General features: G+C 34.7%; 4 protein-coding genes across 4 annotated transcripts; all 4 read right to left on the minus strand.

The window, feature by feature from the left end:
• Window positions 1–1,292: 1,292 nt before the first annotated feature.
• On the minus strand, window positions 1,293–2,264 carry LOC118050881 (peroxidase 29-like). Its single transcript, XM_073408674.1, is given in 2 exon segments — window positions 1,293–1,733; window positions 2,058–2,264. Coding segments are annotated over 2 exon segments (648 nt in total).
• Window positions 2,265–3,047: 783 nt separating this feature from the next.
• On the minus strand, window positions 3,048–5,501 carry LOC118050892 (uncharacterized). The gene is made up of 3 exons (XM_035061361.2): window positions 4,931–5,501; window positions 4,200–4,223; window positions 3,048–3,459 (listed from the first exon to the last, which is right to left on the minus strand). The coding sequence occupies exons 1-3, from the start codon at window positions 5,157–5,159 to the stop codon at window positions 3,125–3,127; spliced, it is 588 nt and encodes a 195-aa protein (XP_034917252.1). The 5' UTR covers window positions 5,160–5,501; the 3' UTR covers window positions 3,048–3,124.
• An 827-nt stretch (window positions 5,502–6,328) lies between these two features.
• LOC118050891 (uncharacterized) lies at window positions 6,329–8,977 on the minus strand. The gene is made up of 7 exons (XM_035061360.2): window positions 8,620–8,977; window positions 8,441–8,507; window positions 8,303–8,349; window positions 8,075–8,162; window positions 7,036–7,169; window positions 6,824–6,922; window positions 6,329–6,693 (listed from the first exon to the last, which is right to left on the minus strand). The coding sequence occupies exons 1-7, from the start codon at window positions 8,926–8,928 to the stop codon at window positions 6,619–6,621; spliced, it is 819 nt and encodes a 272-aa protein (XP_034917251.1). The 5' UTR covers window positions 8,929–8,977; the 3' UTR covers window positions 6,329–6,618.
• A 1,161-nt stretch (window positions 8,978–10,138) lies between these two features.
• LOC118050889 (cytochrome b561 and DOMON domain-containing protein At5g35735) lies at window positions 10,139–11,250 on the minus strand. Its single transcript, XM_035061358.2, has 3 exons — window positions 10,942–11,250; window positions 10,554–10,808; window positions 10,139–10,467 (listed from the first exon to the last, which is right to left on the minus strand). Exons 1-3 carry the CDS (start codon window positions 11,185–11,187, stop codon window positions 10,225–10,227), a joined length of 744 nt encoding a protein of 247 aa, XP_034917249.1. The 5' UTR covers window positions 11,188–11,250; the 3' UTR covers window positions 10,139–10,224.
• Window positions 11,251–15,956: the final 4,706 nt, after the last annotated feature.

Below are 15,956 nucleotides of genomic sequence, written 5' to 3' on the forward strand. Positions count from 1 at the left end.
CTTTTCCAAAAGGCAAAACTACCCTTATCAAAACCTCTTTACTTTCTTTTTCCCTCTTTCTTAGATGGACATAAAGGTAATCTAATATAAACTCAGCCGTAATGCAAGCTAACCGACTCATGGGATGATTTTGCGGAAAAAAACTTATTCCAAGCAAAAATTTGATACCAGTATTAAATAAAATTTAAAATAAAAAAAATTAATTTTAAATTAAAATAAAATTTAAAATATTTTAAAAATATGGGTACCTGTAAAAGTTTCATCTTTCCAATCCTTTTTTCAACCTTAGTATCTCAATGTAATGTTTAAGTGCTGAAATGACAAGGAAAAAAAAAAACATTATAAAAAAATCAGTTATGATAAACTTGTAACTATAATAGTTAAGGTCGAGTCAACTCGAAATATCTCATTAAAATAGAGGTCTAGATCATGAGATTTAAATAATTTGATAATAAAAAAAATTATAAAGCTTTTTATTTTAAAAAAAACTCGTGACCCGAGTTATTAAAGGCGAAACACCCTATTTACTAAAACCATGGAGTCTAATTAACAATTAATCAAATATTAAATGATAAAATTGATAAAAAAAAATTTAATTATATAAAAAAAAATTAAAAACATAGCAATTAAAAGAATAGATACCAAAATTAAAATACAAAATAAATTTTATATTTAATTAAAAAGTGAAATTGAAAAAAAATCAAAGGATATTTTGATTGAATTTTTTCTTTTTGTTTACATTATGAGGAAGGAGATGCAGGATGATGGAATTTCAATGGGAATTATGGATATGATAGATGATGGGAATGGAAGTGTGGAGGATGGAAAAACAAAAGATAGGTTGTGTTCAACTCTTTAGAGACAGATGACACCATTGTAGAGAGGAATAACAAGGTTTAAACTCACAAATCTCAATGATACAGTCACATCATAAAGAGATTAGAGTTTAGGATAAGTTCACCAATCAATGGAATCCACCAAAGAGATTGGCGAAGGGATCACCCATTCAACCTCAGTTCACTTTGTTGCAGTATCTCCTGACCTGTCCTTTCCCTTCTGTAAGAACATTAGTTGCAAAGTACTTTCTTCATGCCACCATGCCCTAAATGACCAGTATCTCTTGTAGCCTATTTTTTATGGTGTTCTGCTGTTTTTGGTGGTTACTTCCATGCTATCTGTAGCTGCATTCATGACAGCAGCAACCTTAAGGTTGCAATAAGTTCCTTGTACTGTCATTCTTAATTAAGGGTTAAGTGATTCTTAATCTCAGAAATGATAGCAAGATGCATTAATTATGAACTGGCATTGATGATCTTTAATGTCATTAAGGTCTGAAGATGTTTCTCAATATAAACTGCAATACTGGATTGTGCTAATAACTCATTACCCAAGATGGCCACTGATACCTCCAAATTCATCCCTTTAGACATGAAAATATGAAGCAATTCATCAACTGTTACTGCTGGTGAAGGAAGAAGATCATCAGACTGTTTGTTGTTACTAGTGGTAGAGTCTTTCCTTCCTAAAGGGATCTGAATTCGGGGTCCTCCGGAGAAGTCCACTGATTCCTTTGCTGCTAATACGATAATATCTGCACAAGATACCTGTCCTGGACACTCAGCTTCCAGTACAGATTTTATATACCCTATTGCTTCTTGCTTTCTGATACCTATGTTTTTTGAAGAAAACAATTCAGAGTTGCCTGAATCCAGCAAGATCGACCCGTCACATCCCTGTATCAAAGAAACATTCAAAAATTTTCAAGTCCTGCATGCGTACAGAAAGTGAGAGGATTCTCATGCAAGAACAATAAACCTAACTTAATAACAGTACTGGTGCCTTATACAAGCAATATCTACCAATCATTTTCAGCTTATAAGCGAATCCATATAATAAATAGGTTCAGAAGAAGAAAGAAGATACAGTAGCAAGGATTAGACGAGTCATGACTTGAGTTCAAAATGCAGGACACCATAGAAAGAAACCACCATGTTACAATGACATTACCATATTTTTTCTAAGCAGAGAACAAACAAGGAAATATAATTTTTTTTAACCTGAACTTGGCAGTCATGGACCATGAGCCTAAGAAAAGCAGCTGGTGCTGTAACATCCATCAAGAAAATGCCTAGCAGCCTAACTATAGTTTACACATTTGGACACGAAGATTTATAGTAATCATATGTAAGCTGGGATTGGCCAACACCAACTTTGATCGCTAACACTACCACCACTAACATAAAAATCAGAGAAACATTTCCCATTTTCTCAACTCTGTTTCCCTCCCCAATAAGCTAATGGAGTAGTGGTGTGAGATGTGAACTTACATAGTTGCAGGGAAGACTAAATAGTAGCGGTATCTAGCCAAATTGGCCTTGTTTTGACAAGTGAATTATGAACTAGGCAAGCCAGCAATGCCATTGCTTAATTTGGGCCCTTGCCTAGCTTCAGACAAACTTATCTTTCCATTCATAAATAACCGTGTTGCACAATACGATCTTTCTTCCTTTCTTGTTTGCAGTCCTATCTGCAACTTTTCTCATCATTGACTTTTTTCAGCTAATTAGTTAGCTGGTTGTGTCCTTGTTAATGCACACTAGAGAGAGCAAGAGGACCTGATGCTGGCCAGACTGATAAATGGCCTAATTAAAACCATCTCTCCTTTTTTTGGGTTCTGGGGAGAGGCTCGAACGTGAGACTTTTTACAATAAGGGAGATATGAGTAAAAGTTGAGCTACAATTTCTTGAAAAATGCTTCCATTGTGAAGTCCTAGTCAATTGAATCAAAAGTCCTGACATCCACTTATTAGCCTGCTCACTTAATGAAGGTCTACAAATTAGTTGTCTGGTGGAAGATCAATGGAGAATGCATCCACAAATTGCTGTCATATTGTATACTAGCATCTGCCATAACCGAAGTCAACAAAATGAAGGTGGTAGTTGTTATATCGCCACACAGGAGAGCCAAAGGCAACCTAAGCACGAGACGTTTAACAAATTGCAGAGGGAAGAATTGGATAGCATAATTGAGCAAGTTAAAGAATGAATTAACTAGGATCAAAACTCAGATTCGAAATGGTTGTGTTTCAACGTGCTACATTGGATTTCCTCAGAATTGCCTAATCTATTCGAAGTTTTGATTAACCTGAGACCTCATGAGGCCTTCTCTCCATCCTCTCTCGCGAGCCCTAAACTCCCATTTTGCACTAAGTTTCCTTTGTTCTTGTAATACTTCTTCAGCTCTTTCTCTTGCCGCTTCGCAGGTATCCATTCCAAAATTGCATTTCTCTGCCTCTTTCTGGTACTGAGATGTCATTCTCTTAGCCTCCAACAGCGCCACGTCTGCACGCTGCTGTTTTTTCTGAGCTTCTTCTTCATTTAACCTCAGTTCCTCTGACAACATATCTGTAAAACTTTTCTCTATCTCATGGCTCACTTCAGGATCATGCTTCATACAATCTAAAAGATTAGAAAGACAATAACAGAAAATGTCAAAGGTCAAGAAATGGTACAGCCCACTGTAGATAATAACATTCATAGAAATGGTGAAAAAAGCAGAATCGCATCAATTTTCTTTCCTTGCATCCCGAAACATTAGAACTAGCATTTTTCAGAATTACCAAGTATTATCGTGTACACTAGACATGTCGACATTGACATCCTAACAGGTCTTGGATGTCTGAAGCTGACGAAACACTAATTCTTCTGTAGAAAAGCAAGGCTCTTCATTTTTCATCCTTGCAAGATTCAATGTTGTTCTATTCTATAGGGACTAGGGAGCAGGCAGCCATGAGAGTAGATAACCAATGTTATGACTTGAAAGTATCCTGGATAAAGCTATTCAAGTGTACAAGTACCAAATATCAGCCAATGAGCTATAACTCTTGGCTGGAATTAGTGTCCCCCTCCCCCCCACGAGATCTCGAGTTTGAACCTCTCCTTTGTAACGAAAGAAAAAAAAAAGGTACCATTTATCAGTTTTAGTTTGTTCCTTAACGGCCTTTTCATTTTCTTCTGATACTTTACAGGTAATAACCTTAAATCTAGACTGCTAAAGCATCCCTAAATACACATCATTCGTCAAAATACAAACAGAATTTAAATTTCAGCAATACCGTGAAAATTGATTTTCATAAAATTCTGGCTCATTATATCTTTGAAATCCCTTTCCACATGGCCTATGGGGAAGATAAACTAACCTGTAAAGGAGCTGTTGCTCAATCCTGAAACGAAACGGACAAGAAAATCATCATGAAAAGCAACAGTAGAGTTGGTAGTTAGCCAGTACTGGCATCACTTAATACAACAACATCCACAACATCAAGAACAAATCCTCCAGGATCATCAGAGCAAACTAGAAAAAATACGTCAAACAAGCAGGTCATGGTCATCATCTAAAAGAAAATTAAACTTTTTCCTTGACAAGGAACTGGGATTTTAACAGGGATATGTAAGAAATTCCAAACATACTCCAGATTCATGTTTTGAAATTGTTTCAGCATTTTCACAGCTATAACAACTGAGTAACCTCCAAGTAATTGAATTGTACCATCAGATCAGACAACTTAACCCACTAAAGCCATCTACAGCCCCTAGTAATCAACATTTCCACATATAGTAGAAAACTAAAACCTTATTCTTCTCCCAATTGAAAAAAAAAACTACAAAAATCAGTGATCCACAATAAGCATACATAAATTAGCCAGAATTTTATGCCTAGAATCACACAATCAATCCACTTTTAGTTGTAAATTCAATGCCCCATAAATGCATTTTGGACCCTTTTATCACCCCTTGAAAATCCAACCACAAAAACATAAGAAAATCTTGCACACATACAAGATTCATCAATTAAAAACCAAAACAAACTCAAACCAAAAAGGGAACACAATCAAACAACATGCACATCCATGCATGTATAATTACATACCTTCAGGGAGGGTAAGGAGGGGTTGAGAAGAGCAATCACAGGAGCAAGGATGGCAACGAAGGGTAGAAGAACGAATCTTGGCCGTTAAAAATTCAGAAAGATGCCAATACAGAGGTCGGCCAACAATGTAGCCAACAAGGAAAAATCCCATGATAACCATCACCACCTTTATGGCTGCCTTTAGCTTAGGGCCTCTGCGCCTTTTGTTGTAGTAGTATTCATTCATCATTCGTTCTTTCTTACTTGGGCCAAAAAAAAAGTGCAAAAGATTTGGATTTGAGGCAGTGAAAAGATATGCTAAGCTATGTAATGCTTATCATCTGGTAACTGCTTTCTGTTCTATGATGATGATGATCAAGTGTTTATTTTTATTTTTTCTTAATTATCTGAATTTTGGAATATATTTCCTTTAATTTCTCTCACTGAAATGGTAAAATTCTCCTGGAAATACGGTATTGGCGCCAAGCAAGGAACTTTAGACGTGGTGTCCTTTCTGATCGGTGGTGTTTATCACTTTTGTAGTTTTTGAGGGATTTAAAAAATGAGAAGTTAGCATGTATGCTGTTTGCTAGTCTGGTGAGTTGCAAATGAAAGTTGAAACTTCTTTTTGTCCACTGTTTTCAAATCTGAACCGTTCACTCGGGGTTTAGATCAGATTAATTTTTAATAAAAATAATAGAAAGATTAACCTGGTATAACCAGATTAAAAATTCAGATTACTTATGATCTAATTAGTTAAGAAAAGTTCTTATTTTTTTATTTTTTATAAAATAAAAATAATTATATTAATCCGTTAACTCATAACTTTGAAACTTGTCTTGAACAAAATTAACCCATAACTTGAAACTTGTCTTGAATTTAAAAACCAAAGTTTTATCTCTATCATAATTTTAAAAATATTTACTTAATTAATGTACATATCAATCAAGTCCACTAAAAACTCTCTGTTGAAAACTTGATTACGAGAAAGCAATAATTTATGCCTTTTCTTACATGTACTTTTTAGAACTGCAGCCACGCTGAACACACACTGCGAGGGTTACAAGGAGAGTTTTTGTTAAAAGTGAAAAACCTAGAGTTATTGTTCATGTCAGTTATGGTTCTGCCAAGAAGTTCTGGTTAGTTATACACATGCTGGAAGAAAACTGGCTAGAATAATTTCATGAAGCTGGCTGGTTTTGAAGGTTCTCCGACCCAGCTTCAAGTTTTCATCAACTACTTTCTTTTAGCATAATTTTCAACAGGTAAACTTCCCTTCAGAATAGTGGTGATCATCAATAGGCCCATGCTTCACACATTTATTCACAACCTTGTGTTAACAAGGTTTCTGGCATTTTGTCATCAGCTATAGAATATCTTCAGCGATGCTACCACTGAGTTCCAAAATTCATTCGGGAATGGACAAACTTAACCTGGTAAATCCATTTCACAAACAAAATGCATGTAAAGTATCACGGTGGAACATTGCGAGTACCGTTTGTATAGCCATTTTGCAAGTTGATCAACATACTGAACAAGCAACTGATGAGTATCATTCAGCTGTTCAATCTACATACAGCAGCGTGATTCACACTTATAGATTTGTCCAAGCTTTCTTGTAATCAATGCATCAAAGGTCAAGGATAGATGCCATTAATTTGCCGCGTGAATATGATTGAACAAACAAGGAAGCAAATGGCACCCTGTGTTCATTTCTTTTTCGGATACTCCCTAGGCCCAAATATGGTAGAACCAATTCTCACATTCGAACTCCCCATTTCAATCTGCAAAATAAGTTTTAGCTATTAGTTGGATAATCTTTAGACAGGATGTGTTATAATGAATCAAGGGGTGCAATTTCCACACCATTGATGATAAAAACAAAAATTATTGCTACAAGCCAGTATCACTCACAGCTTGCTCAAAGTCATTAGACATTCCCATTGAGAGCTCGCATTGCTCTTCTGGTATACCAAGGGCCTTGCAAACCTCGTTTCTGCAGTTTGCCAGTGCCTGATAATAAAACAAGTTTTGATATCAGAAAATCTAAAGCGCACACAATGCTGTGAAAAAGTAAGAGGAAAAAAGTAGGAAACCTAAAAGTGAACAAAATATGTAACTACCACCTTGAAGTTTTCTGGGGTTGAGGTATAGTCAAGCATTCCTATTGTCATTAGGCCACAAAACTGAAGGTTTGTGCAACTCTGAATAACATGTTTTGCAAGTTCCACACAACCTGAGGGCTCAACACCAGATTTTGCTGCAACAATACAACATATATAAAACAACAGCCAAAAATAGTAGATCTTTACCAACTGCTCTTAAGAGATCCTTAAACTAGTAGAATTCTACAACTAAACAGGTTAAGGCAGTTGAAAGAAATTCAACCCAAATAAGAGCAAATTGTTGTAAATCATACAATCAAAAATTGCCCCAAGAACAAATTGGCTCCCAACCATGACTCGAACGACAAGGAGACTGTTCAGCAGGTAACAGTTTTTTAGCAGAACCAGATTCCGGAGGAGGTAACCGGCTGCATGCTAAAAAAGCTACAGAGGATATTTAAGGTGACAAATTTTCATATACCAGACAACCTGTTTTAAAAGAGACTCCTAAATAATAATAGATGCATAGCTCAGAGGCAGTAGCATGAGATGCAGCATCAGAACCTGAAAGCCACTCAAAAGTAGAACAGAAAGCAGCATCAGAACCTAAATGCCACTCAACCTACAATGTTAAGGTGTAAACACCAAGTGCAAATAACTCCTGGCTACTTTCTCGACATCGGAACAAAGTTATGAACTTTTCTTTTAAATGCAAAATCCTAGGTCATTTCATATAGAAGCCATGCTCTAAACCAAACAAAATGAAACTACGACTTTTTTCACAAGTCCACAATGAAGACAAAATTTAAGGTAAAATCATGCACTTATAGAAGCTAGAGAACAGCCATTGAATTATGAACACACTACTCAAACCTCCAAGCGGAACAAGCATACGCTAGTCAATATCATGTTATCTAAACACAAAATATAGAACAGAACTAATTAAGACATGTAATGGTGCTGCCTTGGAACTAAAGTCAAATAAAATTACTTAGTTATCCCAAGTCAGCAATATTAATTAAGGCCATCAGCAATAAACCTACATATTTAATTCACTCACATTCTTCACCACTGGTATTCACTTGGACTAAGACCTTCAGGGGCTTCCTTCCCAAGTTCCCAACTGCTCGATCAAGATGATTGGCAATCTGCAAATAACATAAATTAAGCTTTCATAAATTCATAACAGAACATATAAACTAACAAGCTTGAACAGTTAGAAAGGCCCTCAAGCAGAGCTTCATAAATCAATAAAATGCAAGTGTTCATAAAAAAAAAGAGTCATTACCTTTTCATCATCCACACTCTCTACCATATCAAGGTTTGGTACACTAGCTGCACAACACACAATCACCCATAACAAAACACAATAAAACACCACAAACCCAGAATTTCAAAACCAACAAAGACAACAAATGAACCATACCCAGTAAAGGTTTCACTTTATTACTCTGCAAATTCCCAATGAAATGCCACTCTATATCCTCTGGCAACTGCATTATTTAATCACCAGATTCAACCAAGAAAATTTCACATCTTTAATCAATCATCATTACCATAATTATTTAACACAAATTAATACAAAAAGATTCAAACTTTAAGAACCTGGGGTGCCTTTTCTATGAATTCTTGAGCATAGTTTTCACCAAAACAACGGTGACCCACATCGTATACTTGTTTGATTAGAGAGACTGGTTTGGTCTTACTAACAGCCACCACTCTGATCTGCTGGGATCCACGACCTGCCTTCTCTGCTGCTTGAGAGACACGCTGAAGCACTGATCGGAGCGCCGCCGCTGCGACTTTGTCCATAGCTACAGGTATTGCTGACATATCAGAGACTTGCTCTTGTTCTTGTTTTGTGGTACAGTTCTTATCTGTGGTGCTGGATTCTTCTTCTTCTTGTCTGTTCATTTTTTTTGTGGTCTCTCTCTCTCTAAAATCCTTTGATATTTGGTTGGTAATTGCTAGCTAGATTATTGGTATGAAACGTTGCGTTTTAGAATATTTCCTTACAATATTTTATTCATTTTTCAAGTTTTTTTTTTTTTTTTCCCTTTTACAACTTGTAAATTAACACGTTACTGAAATTTCTCTAGTTTAAACCAGTGCTATTGTAGAAAATGCCCTTTGTAATTTTATTTTTTTTACAAACAATTTTCATCTAAAATTTTCTTCAATGAACTAAGATTTTAGTTCAAATAATTATATATATATATATATATATACACACACTCACACTGTACTAATATTTTCATGGTGCCAAGGGAAAATTTTATATATATATAAAACCCGTGGCATCTCAATAATTATTTTTCGAGTCCACTTAAAAAAATTATAAGGAAAAATATTAGGTTGGTATATATATATATATATATATATTAAAAATTAACTAGTTACTCTATATAATGATGATAAATTTTTTCGAAAGAAGAAACATGATTTCCTAGCTTCAAGGTTTATATGAATAGTGAATGTCTAAAACAATTGTTGAGTTTTACTTTTTATATAAACATTTGCCTTTTTTATATCAAATCACCTCCCATTTGTTTTCATTTCTCTTTATTTTTTTAATTTTATTTTTTAAAAATTTTATAATTAAAATTTTCTTAATAATAATCAGGTTGATTTTGAATGAGTTAAATTAATTGTGTCATATCAAAAACAAACTCTACATAGTTTTATTTTAAATTCTAGTTAAATAAAAAGTCAAATCAAGAGGTTTTTTCAATTAATTTTATTTTAAATATTTTATACCGGTCAATCGATTTTTTTTTGGATCAATCAGTCAATTAAATCACATGAGGGCAACTCCCAAATAATTTAGTTTTAATTTGAATGGTGATAAGTTTAAATATAAAGTTTTCCAATCAAGACATAAACTGTTATTTCTTCAAAAAAAAAAATTATAATATGTGTTATTTTTTTTTTTTAAAGTGCTAATTCTAAAAAAAAAATCTTTAATTTTGATATTCAAGTTCAGGGATGGTTTATGACCATTCATGAATGATCCGAAATGTATATTTAGTAGAAGACATGTTAAATGTAAGTTATAGAAGATACTTCTAACAGGTAAATGAGAGATAATTAACAGGGTGAAATGAGAAATATTCCTGGGATATATGAGATTGTTCTAGGGGAAATTTTCCCAGTAATGAACAGATTCAGTAAAATTGATGTGGAAATATTAGGATTGATGTCCAACGCCATCTACCGGTGAATTCTAGGCATGACAAATCGAAGAATCTCCAGCAGTAGAGCACTAAATGATAAAACTGAAAGTATTCCTACATAAATCCATTTCCATTTCTCAGCATGGTCTTTATGATCAATCCCTTGAAATATGTTTGCTACAATCATGGAAATCAACAGATATCCTAGGATTTTATGGTATATCTTCCACCACCTCCTGCATCCATTCTCTCTCTTCGGTTGCAAGTAGAGAGCAAGCATCTGCATCACAATAACAATGGCGACGTCGGAGATCAATAAAGCAAGATTGCTCAAAACAAGTAGAGGGCCCGCAAGTCGAGGCTCACCTGTGCAGTTGCAAATGTGAAAATAACGATGCCAAGAATCCTGTGTGCTCTCAAGCTGTATTGCTTCGAGGAATTCCCAAGCCACATCCCGAAGCTCCATCCCACTGCACCAATAATATATCCCAAAGTTTGACACAGAACGTGAAGTTTGTACCATTCCTCACACTTCAATGGAAATTTCCTGAAGGATCTTGCGACAATCGCCCCCACTGGCAAGAGTGTTCCCCATCCTATGATGTTTAGAACCCCATGAGTCTGTTTCATGTAGATCGATCACATTAGAAATAGCAAGACAAGTTCATCGAGGAAAAATGAAAGCAAAAATAAGAGTTAAAGCACATGGAACTCTTTATTTTTCTGCAAATTCTGTAGATGTAACTTTCCTTACATTCCTAAGATGGCGTCTGTGACGCAAAGCAATTTGACCACTCCATGATCTTAGGTTCGTCGTCTCTGCATTCTCAGTACCTGGAAGAGAAGTATGATCATCCCTTTGTGGTTTGATGTTTTCCACACTGGAGCTGACCTGCCACTCATGAGTTCTTCTCACTGTTGTCACCAAAGAACCCTCGCTGCATGAAGAGCTTTGGACACAAAGGATTAAACAGAGGATTACAAGACAATGAGAGCTCATGATCTCTCACTGCCTTGACAATGAAGGATTTCATTGGGCTGCAACATATAAAACTGTATAAAAAGTTCATGTTGCCATAGACGTGTTGCAGAGTTGATGTAATGACATCAATCATTCCTTGATGTACTTCCTGTGACTTGTCAGAATATGTGCTTTTCTTAACAACATAAAGAATCCTGTCTGCCTTGAACCAGTGGTGCATAGGACAAGATAGATATTATTCTGATTTGTATCAGTCCTTTTGCAATCATTGCGATTTGCTTTTCTTTCTATTATTGTTGATTAATTATGTTTGGAATATAAAATTTGAGGTGGATTGAAAATATAAATCTAAATAAATTAGTTTTAATATATAATGTATATTATTTTTTTATAAATTTTTTTATATAAAAACTTTTTAAACTCGAAATCTGCAAATATTCACACCATCACATGCTTAATTTTTATCAAATAAATAAAGATTATGAAATTTAAACTCATGACTATTTGGTTATCAAGATTCTAATATCATATTAAAAAAATAATTTAATTTAACAGAAAATCATAGGATATAATCTATATTATCCTTTAGCACTACTATAATTAATTAATTGATTTAAACTAAAAACAAAAATTGAAAGAAAAGTTAGGAAGAGAGCTCGAGAGAAATCCTAGATATCAAGGGATAATCTTCCATGTAAGTGAAAGATATAATTAACGATCTCTGTATTCATTTATCAAATTATAAAATTTTACTTAAAAATATATTAAAAAATATCTATTTATACTAATCGTAAGTCTAAGTCTCAATCCTTAAAAAAAATCTTACAAATAATTATATAGTCAATATAAAATCCACCTAGCATCAAGATCATGATACAGATAGTTTTAATTAGTCAATTGCAGATCTGACACAATAATACTATGTATATTGTTTAACAGAGTTATTTATGAACCAATAAAAAGAGGTATAGATTATGCAGAATGAGCGATTTTGACGAAAAAACTCATAAATTTCGATCTAAAAGTTAGATTGTGCCTAAATTTAGTTAAGAGCTGTCCCAACTCGACGTCGTGATGTGTTTAAAAAGAAAAAAGCAAAAACATATATCTAACATCTTATTCTTAGAGGAAAAATATTTTATTTAACGAATTACCATCTAATATTATAGTTACCAGAAACCATAATTGGTCAATAAAGATTTTATGATATGAGATTAGTTACATTAGAGGAAAAATACTATTACCCTTAAAACATCCTACTTAACTTAGACTACATTGCATATTATGTTTTAAGTTGTTAATGATTTGTTGTGCTATGCTATCATGGTCTGCCTATAATATTCATGACTTTGACGTCAATAAATATTCAACTAAAAATACTTCTAACTCTGGCATTGATAAACATTACATGTAGGAGGTCTAATATTTTTTACTTTAGCATCAATAAATATTAGGGTAAAAGTTATTTCTAATTCTAGTGCTAATATTCCTGACTCTAATGTTAATGAATATTAAGGGTTTTTCCAATTCTAACATGGATGAATATAAATATTTATAACTCAAACATCAATAAATATTAAGATAATATTCAAAATTTTGATATTAGAGGATATTAATCTAAGTTGATATTATTAACTCTAGTGCTGATAAATAAAAAAAATTCTTTGAATTGAAAATTTTTATTTTTCTTAAAAATTCAAAGTGGTGGCTCGTAATGAGTCCATTTACCTTAAAAATGGATAAGAAATATTTTTTATTTACAAAAACATAATTGATGGTTTAATATTTTGAAAATTCCGGTATGTCTCCAATGAGCCTTTTAATTATAGACAAGGCCTCATTAGTTTAATAAACTTCTTATTAAGTCTAAATATAAATGAAAATTATTTTTTATATATAAAAATGCTTTAAAAAATATTTTAATAAATATTAAAATATGCAAAAGTATTTTTTGACTTTGATCTTTTTGTGAAAAAGGCTAATATAAACCCGAATAGAGGCAAAAACATTTTTAGCATTTTGTTTTCCTTACCATGAAAAAAAATTTTGATGAAAAAATCTAATTAATTAATCTATATTTTTAAATAAAAGGGAAATTGACAAATACTATGCAAATGATTACCAAACATTACACACGAGTCATAATTCTAAGCATGCAAAAATTAAAGAATCTTAGTTTGTAATTAAAGACCTATTTTATTGTATTTCTTTTATCTCTAGCTTGTAATTAAAAGTAAGAAGTAATTGGCTATAAAGCAAAGGTCCAAACATGATATTAAACCCCATAAACTCATTAGCTCAAATATTACACTTATTTTTAAAATATTTTTTTATTTAGAAATATATTAAAATATTTTTTTTATTTTTTATAATTTTTTTGACAAAAAAATAATAATATATAGTCCATAAACTCAAACCATGATTTATTGTATTATAACATCAGCCCATCAAACAAAAAGTAAGAAAACCCAAATCCACAAACACTTTAAAATTAAATCACAGGATGATGAAAAGATTGCACCAAAAAATTCAAGCCGGATTACAGGACCTTCAGTGTCCAATACCCAGTACGCATACCAAACACAGAAACATGAACTTCAAGCAAGATGAAAGTGACTAGCATCCTCTCATGTTTATGTTTTTCAAGTCAGTTGTCGCACGTGTACGACGCTGCGGCGATCGCCCACCACCAACCCTTCATGAATGGTGTTGATGTTTATCTATCTATTGTGAAAAATAAGGTGAGACAAGGAATTCTGTCTCTAAGCAGTAAAAAATGACCGGGAGTCGCCACCTAGTATTCTGGTTACTAGAAACCCTTACTGGTCTTTAGAGATCAGGTATGGAGACTGGTTGCGTAAAGGGAAGGTGTTAGCACCCCAACTACGCCCTACCTAAGGTAGGCTGCATTGTTTTGTCTAATAAAATCTAAGTCATGTTGTGGTTTCTTATTGTTCAGAATATGCATTACGTGTAATGTCATACCCCGGATTCTATTGTCCGAAAAAAAATTAAATATCTGAAATACGCATTACGTATAATGTCATGCCCCGGATACTCAGATATAAACAAAATAAAATTTTTGTTTGTTTTGAAATTTTGGCCAATGTTCTCTTGACTTTAATAAATTGGTTATTAAAGCCAAAATGCATGCTAAATATTGATTTTTGGTGTATATAAAAACACAATATGATTTTTTAGCTTGGAGACACTTGGCCGTATGCACAAAAACATTTTTTTTTAATTTTTGGAAGTTTTGACGAAAACCAGGTAATTTAACATCGGATTTTGTTTTTTTTTTTTTTTTTTTTAGCAACATAAAAACACTGCTAGATATTAATCAAAACGACATGGGAGCCTTGTAAAATTACAAACAACTATATTTTTTAAAAATTATTTTTTTTAAAAAAATAAATAATAATAAAAAAACTAGGCCGGATCTGGCCCAACCATCCTGGGCTGGGCCTGACCCGGCCCATATACTGTGGGCTGGACTCAGCCCAGCCGCGTGGGCTGGGCTGATGTTCCAGCCCACCAGCCAAGAGGCTGGTTACTGTGTTCAGCAACACAGTAACCAGCAAATAATAAGGTAGTTACTGTGCCCAGCACAGTAACTACCGAATTATTTTCATTTTTGATGCAGAACGTGAGTCACGTTCTGCATGCAAAAATGAAAACAGCAGGGAATATATAAACGAAAGGCAGTGGGGGAAGACGATTACCTGGAGCGATGGCGACGCTGGCGGCAGCGGTAGTGACAGACGGTGGCTGAGGCGGCGGTCTTCTTCTTCTCCCCTCTGCTTCGCTGTGCTGTTTTCTTCCTCTGTTTTTCGTTCTCTCTGTCAACAAGGCTTCTTCTCTCTCTGCAGTGGATGTGTTGCCTCCCTCCTGTTCGCAGTGGATCACAGTGGCGGGGAGAGGCGCGGTAGCAGCTGCTGCGGTATTTTTTTTTCTTCCCCGTGTGTGTTGCCTCTGTCAACAACGTCCTCCTCTCTCTGTTTTATTCCTTCTCTCACTCTCTGGTCGCTCTTCTGTTTCTGTGGTGGCAGCTGTTGTTGACGGCGCTATAGGTGGCGGAGGGGTTGTTTTCGCTGCAATGAGGTAGGCAGGCGGTGTTTGCTGCAATCTGTTTTCTTCCCTTGGTGCAGAGACACAGCGGTCGTGCTGGAGGAGTAGATGATGGGTTCGCTGATGAAGACGGTGGTCTCCCTTCCTTTGCACTTTGCTTCCTCTCTGTTTCTGCTCTCCTTTTTTATGTTCTTTCACTCTCCTTACACCCTCCGTTTCTGCAGCTTGCTTCTCTTCCTCCTCAAAACTTTGCCCCCCCCCCCCCCTCTCTCTTTGGTTGGTTCCTCCTTTTATTTATAAGCAAGCGGAGAGGGACCCCCCTGCTCTGTCCCATCGTGGTGCAGGGGGCAGCTGGGCTACCTTACCTCTGCAGGGTAAGGTGGCCGGCATTTACAGGGTATGGTGCCCATTTCTTGGCAGGGTATGGGTTTATAGGTATGGGTCTTGTGTAAGTGGGACGGGAAAAAGAGAGGGAAGAATAGCTGGAAAATTTTCAAAAATCTCTTCTCCCCTATCTTTGCATTTGCAGGGGAGAAAAGCTGCACAGTGCCGTTCAAAACAGCATTGTGCAGGTTTTTTTCAAAAGCTTTTTTTTTTTTTTTTTGAAGAAAAGGAAAATGAATTTGGGAGTGACCAAAAAATGGGTTATGACATCAGTGTCATAGCTAAAAGATATCAAACAACAGACAAAACAATTGAAGGGTGGGTAAGCATGTGAA

The sequence above is a fragment of the Populus alba genome, chromosome 4 (assembly GCF_005239225.2).
Source record: "Populus alba chromosome 4, ASM523922v2, whole genome shotgun sequence".
In the NCBI taxonomy this organism is placed as follows: Eukaryota; Viridiplantae; Streptophyta; class Magnoliopsida; order Malpighiales; family Salicaceae; genus Populus; species Populus alba.

Excerpts from the sequence above, each read along its gene's own strand:
- LOC118050892 (XM_035061361.2), bottom strand. The coding sequence starts at position 5,159 with ATGATGAATGAATACTACTACAACAAAAGGCGCAGAGGCCCTAAGCTA. Across the intron at positions 4,224-4,930 it reads CCTCCTTACCCTCCCTGAAG|GATTGAGCAACAGCTCCTTT; the intron begins GTATGTAATTAT and ends GTTTCGTTTCAG. Across the intron at positions 3,460-4,199 it reads GAGCAACAGCTCCTTTACAG|ATTGTATGAAGCATGATCCT; the intron begins GTTAGTTTATCT and ends CTAATCTTTTAG.
- LOC118050891 (XM_035061360.2), bottom strand. The coding sequence starts at position 8,928 with ATGAACAGACAAGAAGAAGAAGAATCCAGCACCACAGATAAGAACTGT. Across the intron at positions 8,350-8,440 it reads TAAAGTGAAACCTTTACTGG|CTAGTGTACCAAACCTTGAT; the intron begins GTATGGTTCATT and ends TGTGTTGTGCAG. Across the intron at positions 8,163-8,302 it reads AGAGTGTGGATGATGAAAAG|ATTGCCAATCATCTTGATCG; the intron begins GTAATGACTCTT and ends TGTTATTTGCAG.
- LOC118050889 (XM_035061358.2), bottom strand. The coding sequence starts at position 11,187 with ATGAGCTCTCATTGTCTTGTAATCCTCTGTTTAATCCTTTGTGTCCAA. Across the intron at positions 10,809-10,941 it reads ACAGACGCCATCTTAGGAAT|ACTCATGGGGTTCTAAACAT; the intron begins GTAAGGAAAGTT and ends TACATGAAACAG. Across the intron at positions 10,468-10,553 it reads TCACATTTGCAACTGCACAG|ATGCTTGCTCTCTACTTGCA; the intron begins GTGAGCCTCGAC and ends ATTGTGATGCAG.